Consider the following 16,616-nt stretch of genomic DNA (forward strand, 5'->3'; position numbering starts at 1 on the left):
TGCAGTGGTGTTACTGCAGGCTGCAGGAAAGAGGCTCCAGCTTTGACTGGATCTCTGAATGCTGCTGCAGTATAAATAATAATATCCACTAAGTGGAAAAATAATACTGACAAGATAATGATAATATTAGTAGATGGACCAGGTCTTGGTCATGACGTTTGTGTAATCTCAAATAAGTTTTGCTACTGTCAACAACTTGTCACTTCCTTGTATTTATTTCCTGCCACTGCAAATAAAGGATCATTCTGATTTATTTAATATGAAAAAAGAAGCAGTTGAATCAAAGTAGACACTCCACAGTATTTAACCTTTCTTTAGTAGCTGTGTAAGTGCAATCATATTACATGAAGTGGTACCTTCATTTGAACAGGACCACACAAGCCTCTGCGAGGATGCAAGTGAAGAACTATGTTTCTTGTTAGAAGTTTGCAAATTTGGAAGAGTCCTAAGTTTCTGTGCTTTCAGTTCACATGCGGATGTTAAAGAGACCTTTCATCAGATTAATTCAACAATTTAAGTATTCTTCAGGCAGCTGTTTGAGTCTTGTGTCAGAACTTTGTGCATCACTACTAATTTCTTCTATTTGTTTTTGAGGATTGGTGTTTAATCAGTATCCTCATGGGTATCACAAGGTACAGCACTAATTGCACCAGCAATTACAGTGAAGTTTATTCTTAGTGCAGTTTATCCAGAAGTATTATATATAATTGATCTAATTTTGACTGAGACACAGAAGCCTATGTTGATGCTTGCTGTTAAAAAGCCTGGTTGAATGTGAGTGCACCAGAGGGAGATGTTTGGGATCAGAGAGCCAATGTAGTTACACTAATCCAGATTTAACAAGAGGCCTTGTAACAGCTGAGGGAGCTGACACTGTCCCATCAGATGGATCTCAGGAACATTTCTTCTTCCTTGAGCTGGGCTGATTTGTTTGAGCAGCACACACAGGCTTGGGAGAGCACAACCCAGGCTCATCCCTGCATGGGATCTGATTCTCCACTTACAGCAGCCAAGTGTAAGCTGCTCTTGCTGCTGCCTTCTCTCTTACATTCTTGCCAGGGAAACTTGTGGTTGGGTGTAATTTTCTGTATGGTATCTCTGGTGAAACACTTCAGTCATGGTTAGGATGTATTTTTGTATGTATAGGCAGCTACTGAGGAAATTTGGACATCCTTCCTCCCCGAAAGTTAGTGATTATCAACTGGTTTTAAGTTATTTACTTATTTACTTAGTTTTATTCACTTAAAACTAATGTAGGCTGTTGTTTTTGTGAACAGAAACTGGATAGTCAGTGTTGCTGGTGGAGCATTTTCAGAACATGAAATTATGACCCTTGGGCATCATTATGGCATGAGAGATGACAGTCAAACAGACCTGCACCTCCTCCTTTCAGTGGCTCAAGAAAAACTAAAGAAAAACACCTTTGAAAATTTTGAACAACTGACTACAGTGTTTATGTACAACGACCGAGAAAAGTAAGTTTCCTCTCTTTATCCTAAGCTGTTATTTCAGAAGCTCTTCTTGTAAACCCACCTACTTTCTGTTTGTTGCTGAGCAAATGGTGTATTGTGGCCAAAGAATATTATTCACTATGTTAAGCCTCTCTCAGCACTTTACAGGAGACAAGAAAAGGACACCCTTTTTGTCTACTTTAAATTTTGTGTGGACTTTTTATTATAGATGCTGTACTGAACATTCTGTGACATCAGATACCAGTTCATGGGCAAAACAGAAGATTTTAAATCGAAGAGGAGAAATAGTGATTTAAGGGGAAAAAAAAAGAAAGGATTTGGATTCTTTATATGACTCATTTGCCCTTTTTGTTCTCTGACATCACAGATAAAGAATCACAGAGAATCACTGAGGATCTCAGTATGAGAAAGGCTACAATGTGACCTTCAAGTTTCTCAGCTTCGTAATAGCAAAATTTCATAAAACTTTGTTTTCTTTACTTCTATCCTGATATTCCTCATGTGTTTTCCTATTCACAGAAACATTCACTTGAAGTAAACCTGGAAAATACCTAATGTATATTTCTACCTCTCTCTTTCTGATGTACAGGTGTGGATTGTTGCCTTATGAGACCTGCAGGACCATTTGCAAGTCCTTTAAGTTGCCACTTACTGATGATCTTCTAGAAACTTTATTGACCAGGTAACAAGGGCAGATAGCCTGATCTGCATGCACAGGTGCAAATCAATGCTAAATATTTACTGCAGACACAAATCTTCAGCATTTCAGGAGGAGGTGCAGTATCTAATATGAATCCTTTCATGATGCAGATTTTGTCCCTACACACATGCGGACTTTCCTATTTATAGAATATTTATAATCAGCTGAGATGCATCCATCTTAGCAACTTCTCTTCATTTTGCCTGGCACAGTAAATCATCTGGGGTTTGGCAGAATTCTATGGAATTAATCTTTCCAGAGTCAGTTACTGATACTTATCATTTTCAATGAGATTCACCTTTTTGCTTTAGTTGTTCCTGTCTATTTATGTAAGGTAAAAACAATAATCTTACGAAAGCACATTGTGTGAGTTCCAAGGAACACACCAACATGTATACAATGAAATTTCTTTATCAAGTAGACAGCATCAGTAGTAAATAAAATGGCTTTGCTATTCCTATTAATCTCAGCTGAAACATATTCTTAAAAGGAAAGGAGTCTTGGCATGGCTTTGTACTTTTCCATAGCACATTTAGGTGTTTTGAGACAAATTGCTTTACTAGCTGTATTAATGGGAATAGAAGTGAAAAGAACTTGTGTTAAAGACTAGAGTTCAGAGTAAGCTGTGGTGCTCTGAACACTCATGTCTTGCTGAGTTTGGTTTTCCCAGGCAGATTTTCTGGTGATAGGTTTAAATGCATACTTAACTGGTTTATTCTTTCCCTTGTGGGAAATCCTTAAATGTTTTGCCTGTGCTTTCATACTGTGTTAAAAACAGGAACAGGTCTTGTCTTCTGTCATGTTAAGAATCTTTCAGGTAGATACAATTTTTGATTTCAGGAGGAGTTGCAAATTAAGTTTCTGGGTTTAGTAAATAGTGAAAAGACCCTTGTCAGGCAGAAATGTGGAATCTGTTTTAATAAAGCTTCTTCATACTGCTGTTCATCACTTCTGACACTGAGTTATAAGCATTAGTATATTCAGAAACATATGAATTTTAACAGTAATCTACAACTCATGTTTTAGAACTCCCACCAAGCTGCCCAACACAATTGTTGAAAGACAATTGACATCCCATACTAGACAAGGGGTTCTAACAGATTCCACTTCTTAAGGGTTGAACTTGAATAGATGCACTACAAGGCACTGGAAGTTTTCCTTCATGTACTAACTCAGTTCTGATAAGAAGCAGACAAGCCTGACACATCCTGGGCTCCAGGGATGTGTTTATTGTTTGTGAATTTATACCAGGGAAAGCTTCTGTGCCCTGACCCTCTTCTCTCCTAAAGAATCTGAGTGTAGGCAGTTAAAAAGAAAAAGCCCAGTACACTATAATAAAAAATAGAGATAAGCTTAGAACACAGGGAGAAGATCAAGGTCTGGATTTCACCCAATTTTAGCAAGGTACCCATGACAGCTGGGTGAGGTTTCAGCTGCTGTAGGTTCTTTCTGTAGGTGGTGGAGGAGAGAGTTATCTCCTCAGCCTGTATGAGAGCTGCATTTCTAAATTATCATTCATGTTCCTTAGTTTCTAAAGGGGCTGAGGCCGGCCTGTGTTACAGATTTCTGGATGAGAAAGGTAAATGAGAATGGTGTGAAGCTGGGCCTCAGAAATCCGTGTGGGAAGTGCTTCATTTGACAAAAAAGCCTTGCGTAAGGCACTTCTAAGTTACAGCATCAGCTGCTTCAAATGTGGCAGTTTAGGTGGTGTCACAGCACTGCAGGTAACGAGGAAGATTGTCACATTCTTCATAATGTGTGCACTTGGCACTTCTTGGGAAGTTTATTGTTTTATTGAACTCTATTTAATAGGACATAATTTCCAGTAGTCTGTAAATCGAAGAGTTGAGTTGGCTTAATGGGATTTAACTTTTCCTTTCTTTCTGCTTCCTGTAGTTTTCTTCAACACTGAAGAATCATGAAACAGGCAGGTTTATTGTTAATGAAGGAACAGTCTCATTTCTGGGGAGCTTGCAATTCAGTGTGGGCCAAATTTGTCAACAGTATCCTTCCTTCCTTTCCTTCTTTTCCTTCCTTTCCTTCCTTTCCTTCCCTTCCTTCCCTTCCTTTCTGGGAAGCATGCAGTTTTGTGTCCACTGATACTTCTAAAACAAGTGGTGGTGGTGGTACTACTTTGTGGATCTGTGTTTATGAAGGAAGAAAGTGGTACAATAAAAGTTGCTGGACTGATTCCCACAAAATCAGTATATATAGCTAATGCACTAGCTGGACCCTATTCAGCTATAAAATGATGCTGGACAGTGTGATCAGATAATAGTTGAAGGCTGAAGCTCTGTGTTTATTCAGCTTTGCTATCTGAGATTAGGTGGCAAAGACTTTCTCCAGGACTTAATGACTCTATTTTTCCATTTTGAAAGGTAGTACTCTTAAAGTATTTATTATTTACATTTGTAAATTATACTGCAGTGATCTGTCACTTATTAAAAGCATGGGGTGGGACTAGAAATAACTGTCTAATTTTGTGGTCACCTCCAAATGACCCAAGACTATGTTTACTGTACCCAAAGACAACTCAGTTGCTATGGAGTGCAGGGACAGCACAAAAATTGGGGTTTGTTAAGACCTTTTCATATTGTCCATCTAGTATAAATTTATATTTTTAATTGTGAGATGTTGAAATAGTAAGATTTAGGTACCCAACAATGTGGACGTTTTTCCAATTTACTTGTGCTGGCATGTTAAAAAGTATTTCCTTTCTCCATGAGCATTTTCTCACTTACTTTTTTAATCACAGAACAATACAGAATTTAATCACGTTGTATTAAGCAATGCAGATGGTAAACAGTTGTTTCTGCCAGAAAACTACAGTAGTCATTATAAATATGTCTTTAAATTTATGCAGGCATAATGAACAATTACAGTTTGTTTAATAAATAAATTTTGCCGAAGCACTTAAGTAATGAGTTTAGGGGTTTTTATCTGTTATTTTTATTTACTGCAATGCTAAATTGATGCTAACAAGGACTTAAAAAGAAACAGTCCTTCCCTGGAGGATTTATAAACAGCTGGTAGATAAGGAAGGAAAAAATTGAGAGAAGAAAGAAAGGATGACAAGTTTACAAGCATTACATGTTGATTATTCTGCATTAATTTAGTTGTTAATTGCAAGTCCCTATTTTTTAAGATGATGTTTTTAAATTTCTGTTAAAAGCATCTGTGTAGTTCTTCACCTCTCTACACTGCCAGGTGAGTCTGTTTGACTCTGCTTGTGTTTTTGAGAATCTCCAGTCCCTCAGGTAGCAGTGCCTGATGACAGAGGGCCTCCTACATGGTCATTCAAGTTCTCAAATCACTTACAGGCCAGGCCAGGCCACTCCTACTTGCTCAGTTTTTCCCAGGATTGTGGCTGGGTAAATAATTTTTTACCTATCTTCCTACCTGTAATGGGTTTTTTAGGGCTGCCCTTTCCCTTTTCAGGAAGCAAACCCTCTTTTCCTGCTACAGCAAGTGTCCAGTAGCAGAAGCAGCAGTGGAAATGATCACAAGATCTTTCTCCTGCACTCTGTCTTCTTGTTACCTTTGGTGCCTGAGACACCCAGTGCCATTCGTGATTAAAAGGTTCCCTAGCATTCATATTTGGGTCTCTTAAGACAAATTATTCCTGTTATTCAGTTTGCTAAGGAGCTGGTGGTTCAATTCATGGTTGTTCAAGGCATGAAGAAGTGTATTATAAATATAAATTAATAAAAATGAGATGGTAGCCATTATTATTTAATACTGACTTGTGCTCGCTGGTTTGAATCCTTTCATATGAGCAGTTTATGACAATTTAGGTGTACACCTGTGACAATTTAGTCCCTGTAGAACTGTGTTGCACAGGGACCATCAAACAGATTGAAGAATCCCAACATTTTCTCTAAGATTAAAGAAGCAGATGCTTCTGCTCTATTACGATCAGATTAGCTTCTTAAATGTTGTTTGAAACCAAGGAATTAAAAAAACCTCTGCATGTACATTAAACTTTCATATAAATCTTTGGGGTACAGATTTCTTGATGGGGAAGGAAAAAGTATTAGTAAGTAACCTTTACCCACCAAAGCATCCTCAGGAATGATAGTAATGTGATTTAACCAGATTTTTCATCTATCTGGAGTATTTAATTATGAATGTATTTTTAGAAGCAGAAATGTGTGATTATTTCTGTAATGATAAAGAAAATAAAAAGCTCTGCAAACTATGAGAGAGATGAAGGAGTGATTTTCATAGTCTAAAATCACATGCATTGGTGAAGTAACAGGGTAAAACTGAAGAGAAGGGTGGTTTAAAGCTATCTTTGTTGCATCTTCTTGATAAAACAAATCTAATTTCCTTTTCTGAAGAGCACTGTCTGTCTCAGCATTATTAACTCCAGCCACTGAAATGTATGACATCTCTGTCCTAATAATGCACAAATTGATAGCATCTCCTCAGTCCACCTGGATGCTCTGTGCCAAATCTCTAGTGTGTGCTTTTAGTAGATTGATTCAATAAGTCACAGCAGTAAAACATCTAAGGAGTAGATTTTTTTTTTTCTTTCTGGGTTACTCTAGATTAGCATTTTAAGATGCTTTCTATATCTATTTAATTATGGGATTTAGGAATCCCATTTCCTCTGGCCATGTTAAAATTTTTGGTTATAGTTCATTTCAAGCCCATGTTGTCTTCTCAGCTCACTAGTGCTGTCCCATCAAAGGACTTTTCTCTTTGTAAATGTTTGTCAAAAGCAGAAGCAATGCTTTCCTCAACTTTGGTACCTCAACAGAAAGTTTAAGTAGTTACACACCTTCACTTGTCCTTTGTTTAAAAATCTTGCTTTTACAGCTCAGCATCTTGCTGGTGGAATTAATCTTTTGACTTTTCACAATGAGCAAAAGGTAACGACATAATAGTAGAAGGCAAAAGAATTTGTCCTGATAGATCTGAAATTCCAGTCTGTGTGCCATTGTTTTTCCAAAAGGTATAAGCTTTTTGACTGTCTTATTACATCTAATGCAAAACTCATTTCTTTTCCCTATTGCCATCTGCAAAAAAAAAACCCCTGAAACTAAAAACCCACTGGAAGTGGAAATGGTAATTTTCTTGTATATTGGACATATTCCCCAAAAGTAAGGCTTTATGGAAATGTTAACTTGCGTGTGAACTATGATAAAGAAGCAAGCTGTCATAGGAGGGTTTCTCATGGCAGTGTTTCAGGCTCCATTTAATTCTGGTAGCAGTAGCATTCTTTTCTGACTTTGCTTTCATCTTCAGCATAACTCACTGTACTTAACATTCCAGTTTATCATTGCCATCTCTGTTTATGGCTCTCAGTATATTTTATTGTTATCTTTCCTGCTGACTATTAAATGAAAGGTGTGGGGGGAGGAGAAGGAAAGGATGAGTTGCAGTTTATTGCAGTTTATTTTTGTTACTGGATCTATTTCTCCTCTGGTATTGTTTTCCAAGTTTGTGCTGTAAATTCTCCCTTAAAGTGCATTCATGCTTAATTTTTGTTAGAGCCCTCTGCAGTGATTGAAGGGTTTTGAGGCCCATGTTTTGTGCACTGCTATTTCATTAAGGACAAGGCAAAATAATTTTCTGAAATACTTGTTTCCTGTTCAGTAGTTTTTGTCTCACCAGATAGCAGGGCAGAATTGTTTAACCTGGTGTCTCCCACCAGATAAGAGATATTGAGTCTTGCTGCGTGTCTGTATCTCTCCATGGACCCCAGTGAAGCACAGAACTTCCAGACTCTGCTTTTGTGCCCAAACTGGGTCCCTTTTGCAGGTGGGTGGTGTTGGTTGAGACAGGTGTCCTTCAGCAGCTGCCAGTGCTTTATTTATTGCAGAGCATTCCAGCTGTTCGTTTCAAGCTTCAGCTTAAAGGTATTTTTCAACATTGGCTGGTGACACTGAAAGAGCAGTGGTTCCCAAGTGCCTGAGTCACCTCAGTGTTCTGCTGAATTGAGGACTTTTATTTCTGAAGCTCTTTCACCCAAATCAATGGCAGAAGGATGAAGTGCCTTATAAATCTGTTCCCATGGGGCTTATTAGTGCAGGGTAAGGATTTTAGAAATCTGAGGGAAGGAAATAGCATTTTCCACAGGTACCTGTAGACCTTAGCTGGCAGCATATATATCTTCATGCATTTAAGGGATAGCCACAACTGATATAAATGTATGTATTTATCAATAGAAATAAAGAACAGTGCCATAAACCTGTTACAAAATGATTTTAAAATCTGGCTATTATTTGATATGTTAGCAAGCTGCGTGTTTGTCAGTTGCAAATTGATCCCAAGGTGTGTGCAAACAGCATTATTGAAGGATTACTTATTTTCGGGAAATGATTGTAGAAGTCACAATAAAGCCAGTCAGTTGTATTACAGCACAGGTCTCTTGTTTCTGTTTCATTTCTACACAATGGAATCATACACTGATCATCCCAACTCTCTGTTTGTCAAAAGCTGTGAGACTGGTGTTGGAAAAGGTTGGACAATGCTTCAAAACTAAACTGAAAATAGTTGAAATGAAATAAACCTTAAAAAAGTTGAATTCTATTATAAGAGATAATAATAAGGTGTAAGAATATGGAAAAGAATGTATAATATAGGAGTTCGTGACATTTTGTACTGTTTTTTTCACTCCTCCCAGTGTCTGGGAATAAAGTAGTATAAAAATTATTATGATTAGTGTACTGTAGATAACTTGACATAACTTTGTTAAAAATTCCCTTTAATCTTGAGTCATCTTATGGGTATTCTGCTTAGGTTTGAAGATAACCAAAAGCAAGTAGACTATAGAAAGTTTGTGCATGTGCTGAACTGGAGAGAGAATCAAGTCTGTGCTTTCAAGGAGGTAAAGGAGCCACCCAAGGTAAAACCAGTGTATCAATATAAATTCTCCAACTTTAACATGACTGTTTTAACCAACACACACTACAACATTTTTTTCATATTTGTGTATTCGTGCCTGTTTTCTTCACGTAATTACTTTTTAAATAGGTTTAATAGGGAGGTTTAGGATGAAGCAGAGAAGTCAAACAGGGACAAGGAGGTGCCTAGAAGGTATCACATCTCTGGGCCTTTTTATAGAAGAAAAAAGAAAAAGAGAAGGGAAAGCAGGTGTATTTATCCATGGACAATGGACATAAATACTGCTTCCCCCACAAATGTCATTGTCACATGTCAAATGATCTGCCCACTTGCTGAGGTAGTCAGAAAATACTTTCAGCTCCACTGACACGTATGCAGAAAATAGCTCTGCATTTTGTATAACTGCACAGAAACCTGTACATAACACACCACATCTCTGGTAGGCGTGCACAGTGAGAAGAACTGATGGATCAGCTTTGTAGATCTCCAGCCTGTTACTTAGGGTAAATAAAAATGCAGTATCAACAAACTGCAGAGACTAATCTGATCTTGCCATCTCGTGCTGAGTGGAACATTTTAAAATAGAAGGTCCATAAGGCAATTATGCTGAATTTTATATACTTTGTAACAGATAAATCCAAAGGCCTTCTGCCAACACATCATTTTGCTGTTCTGGCCTGGCCAATGTATTGTACAGAATGTGTTTGATTGTACTCAGACCGTTTGGAAACACAGCATTCCTTTAAATTCAAGTTCAATCGTGGCATGGTTTAAACCAGTATTCCTCAGGCACTGTGCTCCTGACTCCTCTTACCAGGACTTTCCTCTGTAGCATCTCAGACTGTTGGTGGTGTCTAACAATGGCCCAGGGCTGCTGGTTTGCTCTGCGTTCCATGGTCGATTATTTTCGTTTTGTCATTGTGAAGAATTTTTCTGTCTTGTACGGATAAAATCAAAGCCCTTCCACATGTTTTATACAGCAGTCCTGAGGATCATTGTGTTTATTAGGCTTTGTTCAGGGGGCATTTTTGTTTTTACAGATGAATTCTGTGCTTAAGTTATAACTCAATATTTAATATTTAGTATTTTAAGAGAGGTAACTACAAAATGGAAAAAATCAGAAACAGGAAAAGTTTTAAGTCTTGTTCAGCTTTAAAAATCAATTGTTATTCTGTGCATGACTTACATGAATTAATAGCATTATTTTGAGGCTACAGTACCTCTATTTGACAGATATATTTCAGCACCAGAATTGTGCTTGTTTAGCTGGCTTTCTTTTTTACTCCTTCTTTTTATCTCATTATTTTGTATGATTTTTGTTGTTGAGACATGGATGACTTTCAAGAATTTGAAGTATAAGCATTTTAATGAAGAAAATATAGCATTATTTAATTTAAAAATATCTGCAAAAGGGCTAATGTTAGAAAATATTTTCATTAAAATATTTTGCAACATTGATAAGAATGTGCATGTAGTAATCTTTTAAGAAGATGTGCTATATAAAGACCCAGTTGTTCACAGATTCGTCTGTGGAATTGAAGCAGCTCATTCAATCTTATGTTGACCAGCTTTTAATGGTTCTTGTTTTTATTATTATACAGTAAGATATTCTCTGGGTTACTAATTTCAGAGGGAAGATATCTGGAACCAACTACCACGATCCCCTCCTGTGACTGGGATCAAATACCCTTGTCTTCTGGATGATCTGTTTGGCAAGGAAGAATAATCTCATCTGTGCAAGACACTGATTTAAGATTAATGCTTCAGCTCTGAAGATTACTTAGAGAGATACAGAAAACATTTCTTGTTAAATAAGAAAAAATCAGATATAGGTTTTATTGCATTTAATTTCTTGTTCCAACAGAGAGGTATACTTGTGTGTTTTTGGAACTCTTTCTAAATCAACAGCACTCTGTCATACTTACACAAGCGTAATTAAAACTATATCCTCTAATCTCTGTGTCTGGTTGCATGAAGAATTTGCAAGTATTGAGAAATCTTTGAGTCAAACAGTGCAAAATCTGACTGACCCTGCTTTGTTCTGCAAACAAACGTTGGATGACCTCTTAAAATTGGGTCGGATTGCTTAGCACAATAATGCCATTCCATTCACATTTCCTCCCTTGCTCTTCAGCTTCTATCTGTGGTTTTGCTCTAGCCCCGTGGTGATGCTCAAGTGCTGTTTGTGTCAAAGTTGGTTATTTTGTGGAGGAAACGCCAGCAAGGGTTTTGCACACTATAAAGCTGCTCTGGTATCAGAGATAATTATAGCCTTCTAAAGTGGAAGCAAATGTTTTGCAGGCACGGCACGGAAGCTGTCAGTTCTTGCTTTTTGTTTTAAATGTGAACTCAGGTTAGTCCCACCCAGCTTTAGTTGGGTGGGACATGTCTGAAGAGAAGGGGTTTCTGTGCAATTTCAGTCTGCAGCATTCTTGCAGCAGAACTATACTTGCCCTTTGAGAATTAATTGATGCCTTTCTCTTTCTCCATGGCTTAATGGAATTCCTGTTAGCATTTTTGTATCTTTTTAAGATCATGCCAGCTCAAAGCCATGATTAGATCTGGGTTTACTTTGTTCTTTTGTGAGAGGAGTAATTACTCCAGTCTGAAGAATGGAAGAGCTGAGGTGAAGGTGGAGCTGACTCATCCATGAGAGGAAGGAGAAGAGGTGTGAGCCAGTGCACCACTGCTCGTGCCTGGGAAGACTAGGAACCCTGTATTTTCTTTAATCTGAAATTACAGTTTTGGGGAGGAATTGTTTGATTTAGAAAGATGAGAATTCAGTGTATCTGAATCCCCAAACTGAGGGAAAGACAATAGTAATTTTTTGGAAACTTGGAGATCCCTCTTACAATTATGATTCTATATAGAAATACCTTCCTACACTTTTTCCTGATAATGTAAATGAAATTCTTGTTCTTTTTGTACCATATGGCAAAATACGAAGCTTTTGAGAGCTCTTTGCCTTTTTTGCAGCGAAAAAGGTCTTGAGACAAGGCATAATTATGTAGTTGCTGCTGCTAAGGAGGGGCTAGCAATAAAATGGGCAAGGAAATGTCTGTGTCCAGAGGCTTAAAAAGGCGAAACACTAAAGTGCACTAAAGTGCTCCAAGTTGTAGACAAGACCAAGAATTGCTTTTTGAAACAAAAGAGGAAAATGGTTCCTTACATGACAAGAAATGTCTGACCACAAGGACAGTGTCAGCATCCGAAGCAACAATTTGCGTTTGAAGCCAATTTGGTGAAAGCTGAATATAACATGTCACCAAGACTGAGATTGATCCTAAATAAATGGAGTTTTTCTTGTAAATTTTTAGTGTTCCCAGGGCTTCAGAAGGATTTGTTTCAGTTGTGGGCATCTTGTACAGCTTAGGGTTTCCAAGAAAATGGGACTCTGAACATTGAGAACCTCCCAAGTAGCTTTTAGAAAAGACAAATTCACTTTAGTTTGTTTCCCTTTGTGAGTATGATACAAGAGAAACCTTTTTAAAAAAAAATTTAGATCAAAAAATATAATCTTTTGTAATTTCATGTGGAACCATGTGCATGGGTCTATTCAATCATGGTCTGGTCTGGTCTGGTCAAGAAAGGGCACTGTAAACTTGAATCAGTGCAGAGAAGAGCTGGAAAGGTGACCAAGAGAATGGAGATAAGAAAGGTGACTGAATGAGCATGACTTATTTAGTGAAATAAAATGAAGGCTTAGATTGAATGAATATCCTTTCTCTCTGTAAATACATTGTTGCCAGGTGAGGGATATTTTCTGATTCAGGTACACTGCTGCTCTTAAGGAAAAAATGGGTATAATTTGCCATGAATAAGTTAAACCTGGACAACAAAGGTGGTTTCTCACTTCTAAAACAATGAGGGTCTCAAACAGCCTTCCAAGATTGATGTATTCAGTTTTAAGATTGAGATGGGTTCACCTGATGATGGTAATTTTAGGAGGTTTATTAATACTATTCTGAATTTTTAGTCTCACTTCTGGTTTTCCCTTTTTCCCATGCATCTTGCATAACCCTAACAAACACAAAACAATCTCCTAGGAGAGGGCAGACAGGGCCTGAAAAATATTTTCATTGCTTGTCACTGTGCTCACAGTGGGTGATACACTGTGGCCCGACATGTCATGAACACTTTTCACCAGGTTTTCTTTCTTACAAGCAGCAGTGCCTCCAGAATGGAAAGCCCTGGCCAATGAGCAGCCCAATAATCCTCTTTGTATAATATGACTTGCAGCATGTGCTGCCCAGGATATTTCAACCTCTCCTCTAATCCTGCCACCAGCTTCTTCTCTCTTTTCACATTGCTGATGAGGGGCCTGAATGAAGACAATACCACAGGGTTATGTTTCAAGATGGCAGGAAGCCACAGCTTTAAAGCACGCATGGCACAGAGGGGAAGGCAGCCCCCACAGTTGCCATTAATCTCAGCTCTGGATCTCTGCAGGGCAGCCAAGGGTATCTCCTTTCCACAAGTATCTGCGCTGTCCCGGCAGGAGCGGAGGGATTCACGTTACAGCGCCAGCTCCCTGTCCCACTGCTGGGCTCTGCTGTGTGCTCAGTGTTAATGTTTGCTTCCTCAGTTTGGCATTTGGGAAGAAGAGGCTCCAAGTTCTCTAGAATAGCTGCTGCTGCAAGGAAATGGCTGCAAACAGGTTGGGTCTGAGTGCCTGGGCTGTCACCTGCAGCTGGGCCCCCTAGGACATGGGCAGCCACGGACATATGCTGTGGGCAAAACATGGATGTTCCTCACCAGGCAATATTTTCTTCATCATACAGGCAGCTACTGTATTTTTCCAGGCAGAGCCATTTGCACCTACATCAGGCAGATGTTCATCGGCATAAATGGAAGGATGAAAGTCCTCCTGCATTTGTTCCTCATGTGCTGATGTGAGTTGATCATCCTACTTCATGGAAAATGTTTGGGCTCAGTTGGCTCCTGTGTCCTTTTAGCCCAGGAGACATTGCTGCCTCCCAAAGGAAAACTTGCTGTGGGAAAACTGCAGGGATCCTAATTTTGCAATAACCAAAATACTGGATGTTTTCAGTTACTTGACTGCATTCAGAGAACTGCGGTCTGTGTAGCATTAGCAGTAATTCACCAGGCGTGTGCTTGCTGGGCTCTTCTAAGTGTTCCTGTGGTTTGAGACATGGAACTGATAGAAGAATTTTCCAGTTTTTAACATTTTCTAGTTCAGTGACATGGAGGGAAACATTAGTTCTTGAAGCTATAATGTCCTGTACTCTCAGTAATTTAACTATGTGTATTTATTTGCAGAATTTCTTCCTCTTCAAGGTGGTTTAAGCATCAAGCTGCAGTACAATGAGAAAGATAGAACAGCAGCTTGTTTGTGAAGAATTTCCAGTATCAGGAGGAAAAAAGTACCACAACCTCAGCTCAGCCAGATTTTTAAAATTATTTTTAGGTTTTAGAGGACAGTATAGATAACATCTGAGAGAAAACTATCTGGAAAAAAGACTTTTTAAAGTTAGTGTTTGCTCTAAATCAATTTCTTCTTGTACTTAGGGGAGTGACTCAGACCCAGTCAGAAGCAGCACTCCTGGTTTAGGCAATGGTCAAACAAGCCAGAGGGAGGTGTGTGGGAATGTCCATGTCCCTGCCAGTTTCCAATGTAAAGTTAAAACTAGGAAGCATAACCAAGATGAGGAAGTTGATATAGCTATAATATATTAAGTTTATGGATTGATTAAATGAACTCTTCCTCTGAACATTTCCGTGGTCATTTCTGAATCATCTGGAAATTTCTTCTGGTATGTATTACACACAAATGAACGAGCTATCCTCATCTGCCCTTCACCCCAGCCATCTGTCCTCTCTGCTCTCCTCTTTCGTCGGGATAGTTTCATATTTAGAACTACGAACAAAGAGAAGTAAAGGAGCTGATTCACAAACTTACCCGAAATCTGATGCAGATCCCTGGCAAGCAGCATGGTGGGATGATCTGTAACAGCACAAAATTCACTGTATCACCTGACAGTACTTGACAGAGTTCCCACTTCCAAAACAAATCTGTCAGGATGGCATTGGCTTGGAAGACAAGAGGAAGACCCTTTGCAGAGCTGCAAGTGGGACAAGGCCACCTCCAAATTAGAATGTCTCTGGGTGATACTCATGTCCCCTGCTCTCAGATGTCAGCAGTGCAGGTGTCTACACCTGCACTTGCTGTCTGCATCCCTTACTGCTGATAGAAGGGCTATCAGTACCTCTAGGGAGTGATCAGCCTACAAGAATATTTAGAGGCCTGTTATCCCTGCCCATCCCTCTGCGCTGACTGAAGGGACTGGGAACAACCAGCTGAGTGTAGATGTTTGCATTGCTGCTGGGGGAGGGGAATCCCACCCTTGGTGTCCACCAGCATTGCGAGAGGAGCTCTGAGGCCAAGCACGGTGACCTCGGCTGCTCCCCGCCTGCGAGCAGGTTGTGGCTGGTGTGGGAAGGGCTCAGCTGCAGCCAGCTTTGGGTAGTCTGGGTTGAGCTGGGTAGACTGGGCAGAGTCCATGAGACCACGAGACCATGAGTTCACACTGAACGTGCACAGGGTCCCTCTCATGGGATATTCTGGAGCTCAGGATGAGCAGATTCAGTGCCGCGCTTATCAGGTGGACCTGGCTGTGTTTGAGCTTGACTCTGCCTGGTGGGCCTTGCTCAAACTTCACTCCAGCTGGGTAAACAGGAATATCTGGGTTGACTTAAATGGAACTACGATTTCTTTTGTTAGAGCTCTGTGAGAATCTAATTTAGCAAAGTACTTAAGCATGTGCATAAGGCTGTCTTGTTTGTTCAAAGCCACCCGAGTGTGTGTGGGCAGCTCGCTAAAATCTGTCAAACAAAGCACTGCTGGAAATGCTTTCCTAACAAAGAGGAATCCCTGATTTGAGGCATTTAGGAATTAAATCATTGTAATAACCCCCTCCCCAATCCATATAAGAAGGTAGCAGTGAAAGGAGGTGATACAGAATTGTCTGGACATGTTTATAGGCTATATATTGTGTGCCGTTATTGCAGTTCTTCTACAATATAAGCTAGCAATTAGCAATTAAATTCCCATTATGGGATCATGTTGGTAATTGAGACAAACTGTAAGTGTGTAACTGTTTTAAACCTTTCTTTTAACTAACCCAAATACTATAGTACTTTTATAATTTAGAGATAATATCCCCATTAGTAGAGTTTATGACTCAATAAACAGCTCCTACAAGTTCATAAAAGCCAAAACTGTAAACACCAGGACTATTAATGCAATAGAAATTCTGTGCCTCCCTCTTTTCTTGGTGGTCTGGATAGAGCAAAGGGAAATGCTATCGCAGAAAAAAACCCCAACATTTATTTTGGCTATATAAATATAAATATAAATGAATTGTCTTAAAACCCATCTGGAAATTTCCTCTCCTCCCCATGTCCCAGGTGGTCTGGCAACAGTGATGCATTCTGCTTTTGTCTGCAAGCAAGGGCAGGAGCTCCCGTTGGAAATCATTTACATGAAGGAATTGCATGTGAAAGCCTGGTGGTATCCTCACCCTGCCTCTCCCTCGGGAGAAATAGGAACAAAATCTTCTCTAGAGTTGGGT

General features: G+C 39.1%; 1 protein-coding gene across 2 annotated transcripts in view; it reads left to right on the plus strand.

Moving 5' to 3' along the window:
• Nucleotides 1-12,104, plus strand: part of EFHC2 (EF-hand domain containing 2) — a 59,702-nt gene extending 47,598 nt beyond the window's left edge. For both annotated transcript variants that reach the window (XM_042034537.1, XM_042034529.1), the window contains exons 12-15: nt 1,278-1,475; nt 2,062-2,154; nt 8,920-9,025; nt 10,655-12,104. In XM_042034537.1, the coding sequence (XP_041890471.1) occupies nt 1,278-1,475; nt 2,062-2,154; nt 8,920-9,025; nt 10,655-10,750 (493 nt within the window). In that variant the 3' untranslated portion in view covers nt 10,751-12,104. The remainder of the gene's footprint in view (nt 1-1,277; nt 1,476-2,061; nt 2,155-8,919; nt 9,026-10,654) is intronic.
• The last annotated feature ends 4,512 nt before the right edge of the window (nt 12,105-16,616 follow it).

The sequence above is a fragment of the Corvus kubaryi genome, unplaced genomic scaffold (assembly GCF_017639235.1).
Source record: "Corvus kubaryi isolate FWS band 111438036 unplaced genomic scaffold, C.kubaryi_AGA036_p1.0 133, whole genome shotgun sequence".
Taxonomy (NCBI): Eukaryota; Metazoa; Chordata; class Aves; order Passeriformes; family Corvidae; genus Corvus; species Corvus kubaryi.